Source organism: Centropristis striata, chromosome 14 (genome assembly GCF_030273125.1).
Source record: "Centropristis striata isolate RG_2023a ecotype Rhode Island chromosome 14, C.striata_1.0, whole genome shotgun sequence".
Taxonomy (NCBI): Eukaryota; Metazoa; Chordata; class Actinopteri; order Perciformes; family Serranidae; genus Centropristis; species Centropristis striata.
This window is the reverse complement of record NC_081530.1, coordinates 8,083,271-8,100,314: the sequence shown is the minus strand read 5'-3', so window position 1 is coordinate 8,100,314 and position 17,044 is coordinate 8,083,271. Positions and strand designations below refer to the sequence as shown.

At 39.3% G+C, this 17,044-nt stretch overlaps 1 protein-coding gene across 2 annotated transcripts in view; it reads left to right on the top strand.

The window, feature by feature from the left end:
- Positions 1 to 14,587, top strand: part of ctdp1 (CTD (carboxy-terminal domain, RNA polymerase II, polypeptide A) phosphatase, subunit 1) — a 101,904-nt gene extending 87,317 nt beyond the window's left edge. For both annotated transcript variants that reach the window (XM_059349632.1, XM_059349631.1), the window contains exon 13: positions 13,307 to 14,587. In XM_059349632.1, coding sequence (XP_059205615.1) covers positions 13,307 to 13,466 — 160 coding nt within the window. In that variant the 3' untranslated portion in view covers positions 13,467 to 14,587. The remainder of the gene's footprint in view (positions 1 to 13,306) is intronic.
- Positions 14,588 to 17,044: the final 2,457 nt, after the last annotated feature.

Here is a 17,044-nt window from a genome sequence, read left to right as displayed (position 1 = left end):
CTATGCACAGAGCGTCTGGTGCTTGCTGTAAACAAACAGAGGTTGAGAGCACATACACACTCTACTGCTACAGAGCTAACTGTGTAGCCTGTTAGCACTGTGCTTCTCTGCTGCTCTGTCGAACATCACTATCGTCTCCTCCCACCTTGTTACGCAACGCCGGAGTGCACTATTTAAGGGCATGAATATCACGCCTTTGCGGGTCACTATGAACGCCCTAAGGCGAAAAGCCTGCACAGATCTTTCTGGCAAAGCATTTTCGGGACCGCACTATGAAAGAGGCTACAAAGACGCACAAATTGAGCAACCGGTGCCACTTTCTGATTTTTGGGAACACACCCCCCCAATGTGGTGGTCATCTGCCTGTGAAACTAGAAAAAAAGTAATGTGAAGACCATGGCCTCTGTTACGGGACATGTTTCAGCCTATATACATTCTGCATTTTGTTGTTTCATACCATGAAACAACAAAATGTAGAATGGACATCAGGGAAGTTAAAACCAAAACCTATTCCTGTTTTCTTTTTTTATCCAATACATCACAACCAAACACATGCACCCATGCTTTGATCACCACTGTGTGTTCCCTGCACAGGGCTCAGTACTATGAAATAAATGACTGTTACTGTACATTCGTCAGTAGATGACTGCCAGCAACGGAGGTGTAAAAAGAAGAGTACCTCATTAGGAGGCACCTCATCATAGTGGGGCAATTAGCAATTGCACGGAATTTCTCCGTCAGACAGTGCTCAGTGCTCTCCACCCACTGCATAGACTGATGAGGAGAACATTGGTGCTGGGAATGTGGGAGTATCAAAGTAGTCATGGTTTTAAGGCTGTTTTGCAGCTTTGTTGTACAATCCTCATATTGAAGTTTATAAACCATTTGATGTAAACCATAATTGCATCTGTGGGTTTTATTTAAACACTGATATCTCAGTCGCCAGCGTTCATAATGAAGTATAAAGTCATTTTGATGAGCCCAAATAATGTAAACCTTTTTCAAGGTCCTTCCCTTTGGCATCTCAACACCTCTGCTTTTCTCACTTCAGCTCTTAGACGCTAGGTTAACAAGTCTGTTTCATGTCCAATCAAAGAACATCCATCAAGCTTTATGTCTCAGCAGGTATTCTGCTTCAGACAGAGTGGAGCAGATCTTAGTATTCAGGCTGTAAATCAACATCAAAATTACCTCAGACACTCTGTATGAACTCAAGGAAAACAGCTTTCTGTTTAGACTTGATGGTTCAGGATCAAAGCTAAACTTTTGGCTCATGCGCTGGAATAAAATGATCTGTTTTAGTATGTTTGCTAACATAGTGTTCTTAATTAATTTGGGAAATACACTAATTAGCTTGCTTGACAAGCTTGGTGCTACTCATGCACATATCTTTCCCTAACACCACAAAAACTACTCATTATGTTTTATACAGAATAAACACAAAGATTGAAAAACATTTCAGATGTTGACTGTGATGTCTGACTCTAATTAGGTGAAAATTGATAAAGTACATGTAGAATGTGCAGTGTTTCCATAGAATTAGACCACTGGAGGGAGGGCACAGACCTATACCTAGTCCCCGGGGTCTGATTTACCCCAATTCCACACCTGATCAGAAGCTTGTTGGATCCAGCAACCTGCTGTGACCCTCCAGCTCTGGAGTTTGTGTTAGCTGAATTCAAGTTGCTGGTGCCCCTGACTGAAGATTTAGGGGAGTGCTGTCCTTGCAGGAAGTCTCTTAGCAATGTGGAGTGAGGTGGAGGGACCATGGGGTGTGCTAGCTGGCTAATCCTTTTTTCCATTTGTGGTCTGATAAACAGAGAGAGAGAGAGCTGGGCAAGGAGGATAAAACGAGCTGAAATGTTGTATTTCCATCAAGTTTTCTACCTTTTTTTTTCCACTGTTGAGCTTCTACTGCCACTTTCAATGTCATTTTCTTCTACAATGGTATAATTGTTTTCTAACTGGAAGAATTGGTGCCGTCTACAACTTATCTGAACAAACCAACACCTTATAATAGCATCATTTGTGAATGGAAACAAGCATGATTCACATTTTCTTTCGACGATTTTGCTCAATGTAGCGACAATTTGTGATGCATTTGGATGGAGCCCTCGCAAGTAATAGAGAGAAAAACGAACTGATGTATTTTCCATGGGGTCTGTTGAGAATTAGCCTATGGGATTTTTCATTGGATTTTGGATCATTGCAGAAAATCAACTCTGTGGCAAACACAGGTTTCTGATGCATAGACCTTTTGTTCAGCAGGATAATCTTCATAAATGTACACCACTTTTATGATGTTTGAAGCGTTAATGCAGCCGACAGAAGTAAAAAGCTAACGTTGTGCTATAGTGAACTACAACCAGCGGTTTTGACAAGCTAGCGAATCCATAGCCTAACAAATACTTTATTTACATAATTTACAATCTACAAGCTTTTGGAATAGCACTGAAAAACACGACTAGAGGCTATAAGACAGACTAGTGAGAGGTTTGCCGTCCATGTCCGGCGTGATGACGGTTAATGTCCCCGGCAACCACTGTAGTCTCATTTAGCCACTTGTTAGCAACCGCCTTTTTAAGGACATGTAAAAACTCCAAAATTGTCAAACCCTAAATCTAACCCTACTCACAAAAAGTGGGAGTATTTTTTTAACCCCAAACCTTATTTCAGGATTCTAACCAAAAACCCATTCAAAATCCTCATTGAGTTTAAGTGGTTGGACCCCATGGCGTTAAAATGCTAACTTACTTCCTGGTTTAAGGACTCATCCTTGTGGCACCCTATTGCTGTAATGCATTGCATTGTGGGTGTTTTAGTAGAATATACTGTACATGCAAGGACACTTTTTTTCTTTCCACTGTGTCATTTTTGAGGGCGCTATATAGTGGATACATTTACTCGCTCAAAATTCACAAATGTAATACACCATGTTTTCATTTGAGGTCGGTGTCTTTCATTTGTTTTTAGCCCTGCATATAATTTTTAAGTCCCCGTATTTTTTCATTGCACTACTGAACTGAGGGTGTGTCCCTTTAAACTTCCCAATATATTCCCCAACCCCTTCCAATATATCTATGTGTCTTCTCCCACACACACGCCATTGTTTTAGTGACTGGAAATCTTGACACATCCCCTGTACATAGATTAACTATTAACTTTGCACTTTTCCAAGTGACTGGACTGACCACAGGAACACCAAGTCATTCCCCAATCAAAGAACAAACATATGAACCAAGTGAAGCGTGCTGATACGCATTGATTATTTTGTGTGACATTCACACTGCCAGGGTCAGAGTTTGTATCGCCATCAAAGGCGCTCATGCAGGAAATTCTCAGCGCTGTGCGAGCTTGGGATAGAGGCATTTTATTTTTTGCGACGATTATGAATATCATTCCTCAGCCGAGCTTGCCTGCGTCGCCTGTCATTGTCAGCTCGCTTGAGTACGCTTTAATGTTTGTGAGATGTGAGAGATAAAGCAGACAGAAGGGGCAACAGGGTTGTATGCATATCTTTGGTGAAGTGCAGAGACAGAAAAACCCCAAAGAAAAAACCCGTCTGAATATTTTATGACTGGGGACTCTCTTAGTTTATAATTTAAATTAAATTGTTTGGAACTGGCCCAAACAAAACTCGCTTTAAAAAGAAGTTACAGCTTTGCATTCGAGTCCAAACACCTTCGTCTTTTACGAGTTTTCTCAAGGACAGTTTTTACATTTTATGGTTGTTTATTGGCGCAATGACCCCATTGTCACAAGTATCTCATCCTTTATTGGATACTGTCCTTTACTTGTGTCCTATAAAAAGTAAGGACACAGACTTTGTACTCTTTGAACCAGCCGTAGTGTCCAAATTTGTTTCAAGCTCCTGTGGGAACACACCTACAGCCTTGTGCTACTGCCGGTATGCAGTCAGAGAAAAGCAGTGTTTTGTGTGAGGCCTGGGGGCTTTAATCTGATTCTGCTGCCTGTGGCTGAGCCAGAGATGCGGGCGGTTTGATGCAGACATGGGTGGCTGGGGAGATATAAATGACACTGACAGTGAATCACACAGTTGACACACTGCATCACACCTTTGTGGCAGTCTTTGCTCCATGACGTTACTGTTAGCAAGGGTTTTTTATCTGTTGTTTTTAAGTGTAGTCTACAGTCTAGTGAACCTTTGTGGAGAAACCCTAATTTACCTTTACTTTAAGTCAAGTGATACCGCAAATGTCCACCTCAAGTGTAATATATAAATACATTCCAGTATTTTCAGCAATTGTGTGTCTGCAACTACCAAGTCTCTAGGTAATCTAGACTAGTTGTCGACCGATACAGGTTTTTTTAAGGCCGATACCGATTATTTTGACATCAGTCTTAACGATATGTGCTGCCAATTTTTTGGGGCCGATTCTTGAAGCCGATATTGACTTTTCTCCCTCCATTTAAATGATAAAAATGACCCAGTGATAACAAATGTTACACAAGTCTCAATTTAAACAAAAAAAGAACCATTTATTAACAAAACAAATAAAACATATTAAGAGTTGGATAGCAAACAATGTGTATGTTGTTCTAGGCCTGGAGGAGGTGGCGCCTCAGATGATCCACATATTTGATGTGTTTTTCTTTTTTCCGGTATCAGCAGCAGCTCACCAGAGAATGGCAGATGTTGCACCGAGCCTTGCCTGCTGTTGGCTCAGTGAAATGGGCTAATTGATCAGTGAACGCACGCACATATCGGCCGATGCTGATACAAGTAAAAAACGCAAATATTGGCCGAATATATCCCTAATATAGACACAGTGACTTGTTTCAGTCCAGAGGACAGTAGACCTAGTGTGCATGACAACCATTTTACAACCCAGATATTGGGCAAAAAAGCAGAAAGCTATTTGTAGCCCATAACGTCTCCATCATTAAATTCAATACAAGGCCAAGGGTTAAAGTCTCTTGTTTGAAAAATAGCCATGGCCATTAAAGTTGTATGGGACAGACTTTCTTATTGTTCCTTTATGAGATACATGATGCAGCCAACATTAAATAGAAGTTTGTGGCCAATGGGATAAAAAAAAAATAATGCTGTGTTGTAGGAGGCCCAAAAGTATTTTCATGTGTCCTGTAGCATGCCTTAAACATACTTCTGAGTGTTTTTAAGCTTATTACTTTAGCTAAAATAAATATGTCCTTTAGCTGAATTTTTACATAGACTTCATTCAGACTGCAGGTAAATTGGCCCAAATTAAATTATTTCACTCACATGTCTGATTTTGTGTGAACAGCACAAATCACATGGAATCTGATTTTTATTTTTATTTTTTCAAATCAGACTTGGGTCTCTTTCATATGTGGTCCTATATCTTATACAGGCCTGATGTTTTCCACTGCAACAATCATCATAATTCTGCTCTGGCGGGGGCAGAAGTCACTTTGATGCTGTGATTACACACAATCAATTATTACAATCCCAACACTCCTGGCTCCGACTCCTCCACACACACTTCCGTACAGACTGAGCAGTCACTGCTCCACAAAAAGCCATTGCTCTCTTTCTCCTCATACTTCCTCTCGATATCATCTGCTCATAACTGAGTAAAAAATCAGAATCCAGCATTCAACACCTGCAGTGTGAACCAGGGTTATAATAGTTTGGGATTTTTCATTAGTTTTAGTTTTAATTTCATTGTGATTTTTTTTTTTTCAAACTCAGTTAGTTTTAATTCGTTTTAAGAGTGAGTTTGCTAGTTTTAATTCGTTTTTATTTTTTGGAAAATGCTTAGTTTAAGTTAAGATTTTATTAGTTTTAGTGTTAATTTTAGTTTTTTGGTAATGGGGTATTTGTTGTGTGCGAGATTCAAAAAAGTCACAAGAAATGTTTCCTTTATCTCCTTTTTCTGATCCATCTCAGCTACAACAAGTTTATTAAGTCATAAAACCAGATAGACGAAATAGATTTCATATCAACCAAAAAGGTTTACGTATAAAAAAAGTTGAGAAAGATGAAAACTAAGGACATTTTCACTATAATTTTAGTTAGTTTTAGTTAGTTTTGTGACCACACAATACAGTTTCAGTTATCTTTTTTTTTTAAACTGTTTTCATGGTAATTTTTTGTGTAAAATTTCATTATATTTGAATTTTACCTTCATATGTTTTTTTTTTAATGTTTTTTTTTGGGCTTTTTCATGCCTTTAATGGACAGGATAGTTGAAGAGAGACAGGAAACAGGGGGCAGAGAGAGGGGAATGACATGCAGTAAAGGGCCGTCCGGTGCGGGACTCGAACCGGGGCCAGCTGCAGCGAGGACTGTAGCCTCTACACATGGGGCGCCTGCGTAACCCACTACGCTACCGACCACCCCATTTTACCTTCATATGTTAATATTTGTAACCTATGTTTACATTTTTCAGGTCCGAAATAGTTCATTGAGCATATTTGTGGGTTTTTATTGTCATTAATAGTGTAATTTTATTTCAGATTTCGTGATTTTTGTGTATTTTGGGGATAAATATGTTAATAAAGTAAAAAAATAATTGTCAGATCATGTTGAAGTTGTGCTGAGAAAATACCAAATAACAAACATGGGTATATTAATTATTATGTGGTATATCAGACCCCAGAGTATTAATGTCCTTGCATATGGCAGATGCTTACCACCAAAGGAAGCATGAGGAGTAAGATTGGTTAATTTACTACTGATCTACGGATCTAGCATGTACCCTTGCATAGCTAGACGATCTATTGGACTCAAACGTTGTTTACAAACCATAAATGGGTCTATACTGTACTTGTCCTCTGAGAGCAGGTGTTGGTTCCAGATGAAACAAAGCAACAATTAAGCAGCTCTCCCACATAGCCAGAGCTGCTAAAGATTGGTTAACTAAATGTCATAATCTGTTATCCCTTTGTTTATGCTTTTCCTGCCAAGATGCAGAAAGCTGCTCCCAAGCACATTGAATCTCTCCTCTGTGAGCAGCCTACCTAAAGTCTTTGTCAACATGTATTTTTCACAAGTTGGCCCTAAAAGCATGTGTCCTTAAAAAATGACGTTTTTATTGTGTGAGTGCTTGTTCTTGCACTGTCATGCCTTTCTGTTTATTTCCTTGCAACGCTGTTGAAAGTCGGCTTGTTTTTGAAGCATCGCGAAGCAAAACTGACACGTCCCTCACAAAACCCCCACAACAGCGCTTGTCCTTTTATCCTCCTGCTTGTCAGTTTTCATCGTAAGATAATATAATAAGGGGCAGGGGAAGATAATGTCGGTATAAAAACAATCGTTTAACTGCTCTGCTTATCAGCTCGCTGCATATGGAGCTGTCTAAAGCATGAGGGACGGGAGTGTATATATCTACCCATCTGTATTTGACACATCTGCTGTAAATGATATGGGATTATAGGGGATTGAGAGAGATGATATGGGGCAATGGTGACCTGCATTGCTAATTAGGATCCTTTCTGCCCTTGTTAGGCTACTCTTTTAAAGCAATAACTACCAGTTAAGATCGGACCAGTGACTTTGAGTTGACCAGGACAGCAGCTTCTATTGCAGACCTGGGCATTAGCCGTGAGGTTACCCAGAAATTAGAAATCAATACAACCACAGTGCTTTTATTTTGAAGGCGATTTACGTATATCTGAGTTACCTAGGTATCTAAAAACACAAATTGTTTTTTGCATAGAGTTAAAAAATGTCTGGTTTACTGCATAACATACATGCTCTATATTGTTTCTGTGGTTTGAATGTATGTTTAGTAGCATTCCTGGCTGAATGACGGTCGACTCTTTAACTGATAGTTCACAAGATTTATTTAAAATCGTTTCTCCATGAAAATAAAAATAAGACATTCTTTGGTCACCTTGTGAATCCACCGTAAGAGCTACGAGGTGGAAAACAATAACAAACATTAGCATTAGCACTTGAGCAAACAAACACTTTTGCTATAGTTAAGACAACAAATATAGCCACTAATATATATGAAAGAAGAAAATAAACTTTAACAAACCTTGTCCCTGTCAGCCAGCCACTATAGAAGCCTTTTTCATACTTTATATCAACTTTATATGAATTACAACGCACTCGTTTTTCATCTTACCGTTCCACCTGTTATTTCCTGTCACTACCTTTCAAAATGAAAGCCCCCGTTTCACACTGGACGGCACCTTTTCAAAATAAAAGCATCACAACATGGAGTATTTACTTCTTTTTACAGCTATATTTGATTTACTCCACATTAACAGTCTTATCATAATATGTATTCTTATCAGTAGCAGATCAAAACCAGATAATTTACTGTATTTTATAAAGCGATTAAATTAATATTGAGCAGAATTTAGTTCAGAGTTTTGGTCCGGCCCCCGCAACCTTTGTGGTATTGGTCATGTGGCCCCTTGGGAAAATGAATTGCCCACCCCTGTTCTATTGTGACTAACTGACTCATATGGATTGAAACGATTGAGGAGTGGGAAAGATACTGCATTGACTTTAGTCATGGTCAGCTTTTCATGTTTAACTAAGCTCTCTTGGGATGAGGCCTGTGGATGCTGACCCTCCTACACTGGAGAAAACTTTGCAGGAAATCACGAGGATTTGAATCCTTAAAGTAGAGTTCATTATATAGTCCATTACCTCATTCCTCGCCCATGCTCTGTTTCCTCCTCTTTCACACTTTATTTCCTCCATTTGCCTTATTACTCCCTCTTTCCCTCCACCCCTCCTTCCTGTTTGCCATGAGCAGAGTTGTCAGAAGCATTTGAAGTCTCCACTTTTTACAGGACTTCCTCCTCACTTCATTTTTCCCTGCCTCTTTCCTCACTAGCCCAAGATTAAGATGGCTGGAGTTCCCAGCCTTGGACTTAAATAAGAGCTTAGCACTTTATCAGCAGTGCTCGTTACTCTGCACCACAAAATTTAACTGTAGTCTTGCCCGATCTGTAAAGTCTTTCCCCAACTCAGCCCTTATAAATGCTCCCCTGGGCGGCATTAGTGCTGCCTGGACTTAAACACACAGTCTTATAAAAATGCATCTTGACTTGGGGCAGATGCCGTTTTCCTGACTTATATTAGTCATTTTGTATCACTTATGCATCTCTAATGATGTGTTGCTGCAGCTGTAGCTGCAGGCTGTTTGCTCACCAGCAGTCACTCTGTAGTACGTCCTCCTGACACCCCTAATGCAATCACACTCCCATAGTACATAGGCATAATAACATTTCAGAGTAATGAGCTTAACATCTGCGTCTATAATAACGGACACATTATTACTTTTTGCACCATCACAAGTGACATTTGTGGCATTTTCTGAGAAACAACATTTAGTTTAATTTAGAAAAACATCCGTAGAGAGTTGCAGAAATGTGAAATTTCACCAATAAACCAGTAGATTTGCTTCCTGTTTTCACTCAAATCAAGGTCCTAATAGTTGCATAAATAACCAGAACTGCACCTGACAGGTCGGGCCCTCCTTGCATCTGGTGTCATCGACAGCAGCTTGATTTAAAGTGCTCTTTTAGGGCTCAGGGCCAGACTCGCTCTTGGCTCAAGTCATTTAACTGTCAACATTTTATAACTGCTGGACAAGTGAGTGTTTCTATACTGCATGACTTCTCTCACTGAAAAATATAACTGAGTCCAAAGTCCCTCCCTAACACTTATAAAAGTACACTGTTAGCAACTTTCCACTCAATTTGTGGTAGATGGTCCTTGACAGCCACATCTTCAACTTTACCTGCCAATAAGATTAATATATAGAGAATATGCTATTGTGCGACTGTGGCTCGTTGGTAGCACGTTCGTCCAGTGATCGGAGGGTTGGTGGTTCGATCCCTGACCATGGCAGCCTACATGTCGAAGTATCCTTGAGCAAGATACTGAACCCCAAATTGCTCCCAATGCTGCTTTCATCTGTGTGTGAATGAATTCACACAGGTGTACTCCTGCTTGGTTGGAATGAAAACCTACAGCCACTTGACCCTTTCCTGGATCAGTTTGAGACCTCTGGTGTAGACATTCATAGTCTTTGGTTTTCTTTAAAATTGGAATTACAGTCTAGCAAAAAGACATTCAAGCCAAAAGACAACTGCATTGTTATTGAAGCCAAAAAACTACTTTTAAGTCCATGTAGCTGCAAACGTCCACTGCTCAGAAATATAAAGCCACACAGGCTTGTTCAACTAAATATGAAAAAAGAACTACTTTTCTTCAAAAGGTGTGGAACATTTGCATTTTTGCACATTGAGATCATTTTTATATAAGGTAAGGTCAGAGATTGCTTTTCGGAGTCCCACTGTGAAGGTAATTTAACTCATGGCAGAAACACAGAATTTATAACTTTACAAGAAACCTGAACATTTACTATTTAAAATTGAACATTCCAAGTGAAGTAACGATAAGACCACTCCGAGTTGACTCTATCTGCAGTCTGTTTTGTTAAAATCCCTATTATAATAATAATAATAAAGTAAATAAAGCTGTTGCCTGCAGGAGGTTCCCTTCGTAGCAGTGCAGTTTAACAGCATATGAAACCAGCAAAGATCTAATAAAGTTGGATTACTACTGAAGCCCATTTTGGAGCTGACATGACTGAAAGTGGTGAGAGATTTGAGAGATTCTGCAGCATGTGGGTCTGTGGGTGGTTGGATTAATAGACAAGGATTTAGATTGGATGTAATGATGCGAGGCAGAAAGCAATGGAGGAACTCATCCCCTCCGTCCCCCGCTGTCTCCACTGTTAATATTTGGAAATGGGAGAGGGAGGGTTGGCTTTTTACTCATCCATGTGTATTTATATTCACATCTGCAGTGACTCATACAGTGTCACCAACAAGCCCAGGTAACAGGGACGGTATCAGTGATGGTGGTACGTTGTGGATTGGCTCTTTCTCCTCACATTGTTACCTAATAAATAATCATTGATCTAGCCCTCTCCCAGCCTCACATTACCCTCTGACCAGAGCCTCGATCTTGCGGCTTTGAAAATTAAACTTGTTGGCAGTTTGGAGGATCATAGCTGTGCTGATGTAACACAAACACAAGCCTTTCCCACCCACACAAACCACACAGTCTGCAGGGGTCCACTCTAACCGACATGTCACCGAGCCTCTCCGCTGATATTAGCCGACATCTGACCTTTAATGAAAACACAACCAGAGCCCCACTGTTGTTGTGGGAGGTTAGCGAGGATGTCTGACAGCAGTGTGGTCTAACGAGAGGTGCCCTCTCAGCAGAGTCGCTGTCTGTCCTCCACAATAACCATAGAAAGCCCCTACACACCTCATTAGCATCATGCTAATAAGCCACTCAGCAGTGGATGTCATGGAGAAGCTGAGGTGGAGTGGAAAGAGGGACGGCATGTTTACAGCCATATCAAAGAATTCTTGGGCCACTTAGGAATGTGTGCTTTCTTTTTCATTTCCTTGCGTTTCATCATGAATCTAATTGAGTACAAAGGATAAGATCCATTCCATTTACTCCTTGTATTTAAGTGTGTCTCCATTATACACAACAAAAATTGATATACATTTCATGATGATTTACATTGTCAAAACTTTATAAACATGTAGATAGGAAAAGTAGATAGTAGGAAAAGTAGATTGCCCAATAGTTTTTTGTGTTTATGTATGTCAAAGTAAGGTATTGTCCTGGTGTGTATATAGGTGTATCATCCTGCCACCAGTTTGGAACATTATCCAGCCCCACATGTGGAAAACTTGCTTGTTTTCCAATGGTTTCTTTATTGGAATGTTTTATTTATCTCTGTAATTATTCAGTTTCGGCATTCTGCAGCCTCAGTTTGTGAAATTGGGTGACTGTGTTTCTCCGCGTTTGGACATTGCTTGTGGGGTACCCCAGGGGTCAGTGTTGGGCCCTAAGTTTTTCATTTTGTACATTAATGACATATGTAAGATCTCTAAGGTATTGCATTTTGTGTTGTTTGCAGATGACACAAATATTTTCTGTTCCGGGGATAACTTACAAAAGCAACAGAAGGACATTACTAGATTATTAGAAATGAACAAACTGAAAAAAATGGTTTGACAGAAATAGAATATCACTAAATTTGAGCAAGACAAAAATAATGCCGTTTGGTAATTGTACATTAAATGCTCAGGTAATAATAAAAATAGATGGAGTTGAAATAGAAAGTTTATTGAAATTAATATTTTTTGGTGTAACCGTAGATGACAGAATCAATTGGAAATCACACATCAAACATGTACAAAGTAAAGTCGCAAGAACCATTGCAATAATAAACAAAGCAAAAAAGGTCTTGGATCAGAAATCACTCAATACTTTCAATACTGTGCTGAAGTTTGGGGCAACAACTCTCTCTACAGCCACTAACCATAATGCAAAAAAGGGCAATACAGATCATTAACAATGCTGGCTATCAGTTAATTGGACACACCACCATTTCACTTTGATTATAATGTGACTATTTCCAGAATGGTTTGGATCTTTAAAGCATCCAAGGCTTTTTTACGCTTACATTTTTTATTTTTTCAAAATTAAATTTCTTTGTTTGCGTCTTATCTCTTTCGTCAGTGCTCTTCCTAACCATCCCAACCCTTCTCCTCTCTGTATCCCTGGTTTCCCATTTGTTCTGAATCCCTCCTCCACAGTTCGGTTTAGTTTTTTAACATTGGAGGGCCTTTACATCTTTTAGAAGCATACCCTGAGCTAGGGGGGAGTTCAGCTGCACAGTGGATACAGTTTGTATGGAGAACAAGCCCTTGTTAATTGCATTGTGCAATTCTCAAGGGGACATGCTTTGCTGAACACGCAGTACAGCAAGTTATTCCCATTTTTCTAGAAAAAAAAAATTAATGCAGAATATACTGTGTTACTTTCTCTTTATATTTCACTGAAGCAATTGGTCTTTTATTTATTTTTCATTTATGACCAAACTCCAGTTTATTGATTTATACATCCCAAGAGCTCAGCCCATCTGTCACTCAATGCAGCCCTTCATTATATGTGCATAACTTTAAGCCTTAATGTACTTTAAGCAGGTGAGTTATAAAAATGAAAGAAAAAAAAACTCCCTATACAGTTGTCATGAAAGTGGAAAATAGCTATCAAGACCAAAACCGCTTTTTTTTTTTTTTTTTTTGTACCAGGCTGTAAAAATGTTTATTTCTGCTGTAAAGTTGGAAATTTCAACATGGCAGTCTATGGGGATGTACTCACTTTCGGAGCCAGTTTTAAGTGCTTTTGCTTTAAATTCCATTTAAATCCCAGCAGCAGCAGCAGTGGTGCAGAGGAGTCCCACAGGTTAATGCTTTATACTTCTCTTTTTTTAATTATCTTTCTTTATTTCTCTAGGGGCCACAAACGTAAGCACGATGAAGCCAAGGAGGAGGAGAACAAGGAGGAATCGGCAGACGAGTCTTCAAAAGACTCCAACGAGGAAGAAGGAGGCAGCAGCTCGGAGGCAGATGAGATGGCTGCAGCCTTGGATGCGGAGCTCAATGACTTTATGTAAGTTGGAAGTTGGACGGACTTAGTCACAGGAGGAAAATATCAACCCCGGTCACCCCTTCAAGCGGTACCCTAAAAATCCTATTTTTCTGCTTTGTAATCAGTGTGTACTTAGGATGTATGAGCCATGAATGTGTGCTGTAATGAAAATGAATGTCCTGTACAGAAATGATGTGTTGCTGTGTAAATAAAGGCTTAGATTTTTTTGTAGCATTGATATATGGCCTTTTTGGCATAAAACACTTTGATGTTAACATTTTATTGTAAGATAACAAACCAGAGGAGACATAAAATTTGATACTTTTTTTGTTTTACTTTTTTCTATTTCAATTTTTATATTGACGAGAAAAAGATAAATGAAATTATAAAGCGCAAATTTTGCTGGTCGTACATGCCAAAGAGTTTGGAATAGGTTTGCCACGGCGTGCAGCTAAATATTTTACTCTAGACTTCCAGTTTTTACTTTTCTTTTGGCCTCCTCAACAGTTTGTTTGGGTCATAAATGCAACCAGCGGATCTAGACGTTTGAATGTGTTTCCTGAGTCATTTGTTCCTTCTCATGGTGTTTGTACATTTGATAACATAATGGTAGAGTAATCTTCTCAGTCTTTGTGATAACCAGCCCCTTGGTGCACTATCACCATGAACCGAATCCAGTTTGACTTCCAGTTTATGTCCATTTTCACGTGTTTCGTAAGTGTTTGGCTTTCCTTTAGTCAACCCACCTCTCCCGTTGATGTTGTCCAGTTCAGAGGGACAGACTCTCACTAAGCCCCTGCCTACGAAGCAGCAGTAGCTTATGAAGCCCTGTCGCCTCAGAGTTCACCCAAATTACAAAACTTATTTTCTCACTTAAGTTTAGTGTTGTATAACTATGTGTACTAGTTTGGATTTTGAGGTCTACATCTCTGAGGCTTCTGCCTTCGTTCCCTGGGGTTGTGTTGAGTTTTACTGCTTTAAAAAGGTTTCACAATGACTGTTTTTTTTTCTTCTGGCAGCTATTGTGTGTAGGGCTGTTTATCCATATTAAATACCCTTAACCCTCTGGGGTCTGAGCCTATTTTGGCCGTTTTTGAATACTTTTGATTTTGCCCTTCATTTACCACATAAAGAATGTTTACTATACCCATATTTAGTATCCATTTTTTCTTCACCTATATGATCTGACAATTATTTTCTCATTTTAACCTACTTTATCAACATATTGAGCCCAAAAATCATGTAATCCGATTTTAAAAATTATACTATTTACTGCAATAAAAACCACAAACATGCTTAATGAACTGTTTTGGAACTTGATAATGTAAACATAGGAGACAAATATGAACATATAAAAAGGTAAAAAAGTAAATATAATAAAACTATCTACAAAAAAGTCCCATTAAAAACATAATATATATATATATTTATGGGCTTTTTTTCCCTTGTTAGCTGCAACTCTTCAAAACAAACTGTGCAAAATTACACAGAGAGCTACACCATCGCTCAAATATTACTATCATATTGTTGGTTTTACATGACCTAGGAATGTCAAAGAAAAATTGGGATAAAGTTCCAAGTCTGTACTTTGGAGTGAAGTTGATAGCAGCGCTCCATGTGACCTAGTTTTTTTGTTAAATGTCACATGATCTGATCAGGACGCCACGATCATAGATCCCAGAGGGTTAATAGCCCAGTACTAATTAGTATCAAAACTTCTCCAGTCAAACAATACCTGCATTCGATCCTGTTTGTACCCAGATCTAGGAGGAAAAAAGAATATTGTATAGCTTTGCTTGCAGCCAGTCACAAAAATTGTTTTTTGATTTGCTGTGTATCTAACAGAGTTGGCGGTTCAGCGTGCCAAGATTACACAAAAATGTTTAAAAAAGTAGGGAAAAAAATCAAAAATTAAGTACTGTGCGCCTGTACGTACTTTATCAGTCAAGTCATTGTTTACGCGGATGATGCCACGTTGTGTTGTTGTAAAGCTTCAGCAAGGTTTAACTCTTTAGCTAGGGCCTATTAATTTCCAGGCTGATATTACTTCAACCATATGACCCATAGACTGTATAAAGAATGGACGACCCATCTCCACTACCTCCCACTATACAGCAGTGAAGCTAAAATATCCCGGATGTGGTCGCTGCTATCTGTTGCTGGTGACATCACTGGAGCCAGAGTCAGTGCAGTAGTGACATAAAGTGGAGCCTGCGGTATCGAGTTCCTGCCCAAACACCCGTCTGACCAATTGCAAGTCAATTACAGCTGTTACACCCCTTTTTTCTCAAATCAAAAAACGAATTAAACTTTAGGGAAAAATTATTTGACCTCTACTCTAAATTTTTAGTTTGGCTCTTGTCCCTCCACAGTGGGTTGTATGACCTGTACTGCAGCCAGCCACCAGGGGGCGATCAAGATGTTTTGGCTTCACTTGTGGAGAGCTGTCATGTCATCCATCTTTACATACAGTCTATGATGTGACCTCCTGCGATCTCTGTACAATTCCATTTGTGGTGTTCACAACATTGAAAAGTCCCATTTAAAAGATTCAAGTAAAACTTCTCTCTTTAAAGATATTGTCCTTGATAACAAAGTAGTTCCAGTGAAAACCTTTGACAGCGAGTTACAAGGACAGACTAGAGTAACGAGGACATTGATTCTGGAGAGAGATGTGAGTCTTGAATTTTTAAAATATCTTCGTTTAATGATGGGAACACCAGAAACAAAATTCCATTCATCTCCGTTGTACTGGGGTGGTAGCAGGAAAGAATGAGACAACAATTTTTGCATGCTACAGTAGATCTCGCTAGAGCTAAGTGAGAAAATGTGTTTTTGGCCATTTGGGTGGATGGCCCCTAGAAACCTGCATGAGGCAAGGATCTTGTACAGTATAAAAATGAATGGGGTTATCCCAAAAGAACACTTTTGGAACGCAAATGTTTTTTTTTCTCTCCAGATGAAACTGACCTCAAAGTTACTATCAGTGGCAGGACTCACCAGCATCTAATCTCTTTGGTGTCCTTTGGTCTAAACCAGCCTGGTTGGTAAATAGAACCATGCCACATGCACTTTACTAACACCACACATTACAGGATTTCTATGTGTTGAAGATTAAACGCTTCCATCTCACTGTCATTTGAACCTCCGTGTACCAAGGTAACCCTTAATGTTTGGCATCTATGTAGAGTCAAACTCACAGCACTGACTTTATTTGTGTCTCATTTAACAGTGAAAGCTCTTCCCTCCTCTAAAGGTAATTACTGTCCTGAGGCAGGAGAACAGCTGTCTGTTTGAATCTCCACCCAATAAATGATTTACCCTCACCTTCACCTACTGCGCCCAACCGCACGTCAAGATGTTTCCTTTACAGTGACAGTCATCCCGGTTTGTTTTGTTTGTGTTCGTGGTGCTTTTATCATGAGTTTCAATCAAACAACTGACATGTAAAGTATTTGTAAAGTCTATTTCCTACTTGATCCTGAGAGAAAAGATACTTTCATCAAATAAAAATGTTTCTAAGTAAAACATCTGAATTTAGTGTTGTTCTTTTTGGGATGTCATGCATGAAATATGCCCAGTATTTCATAAACACATGGGTGG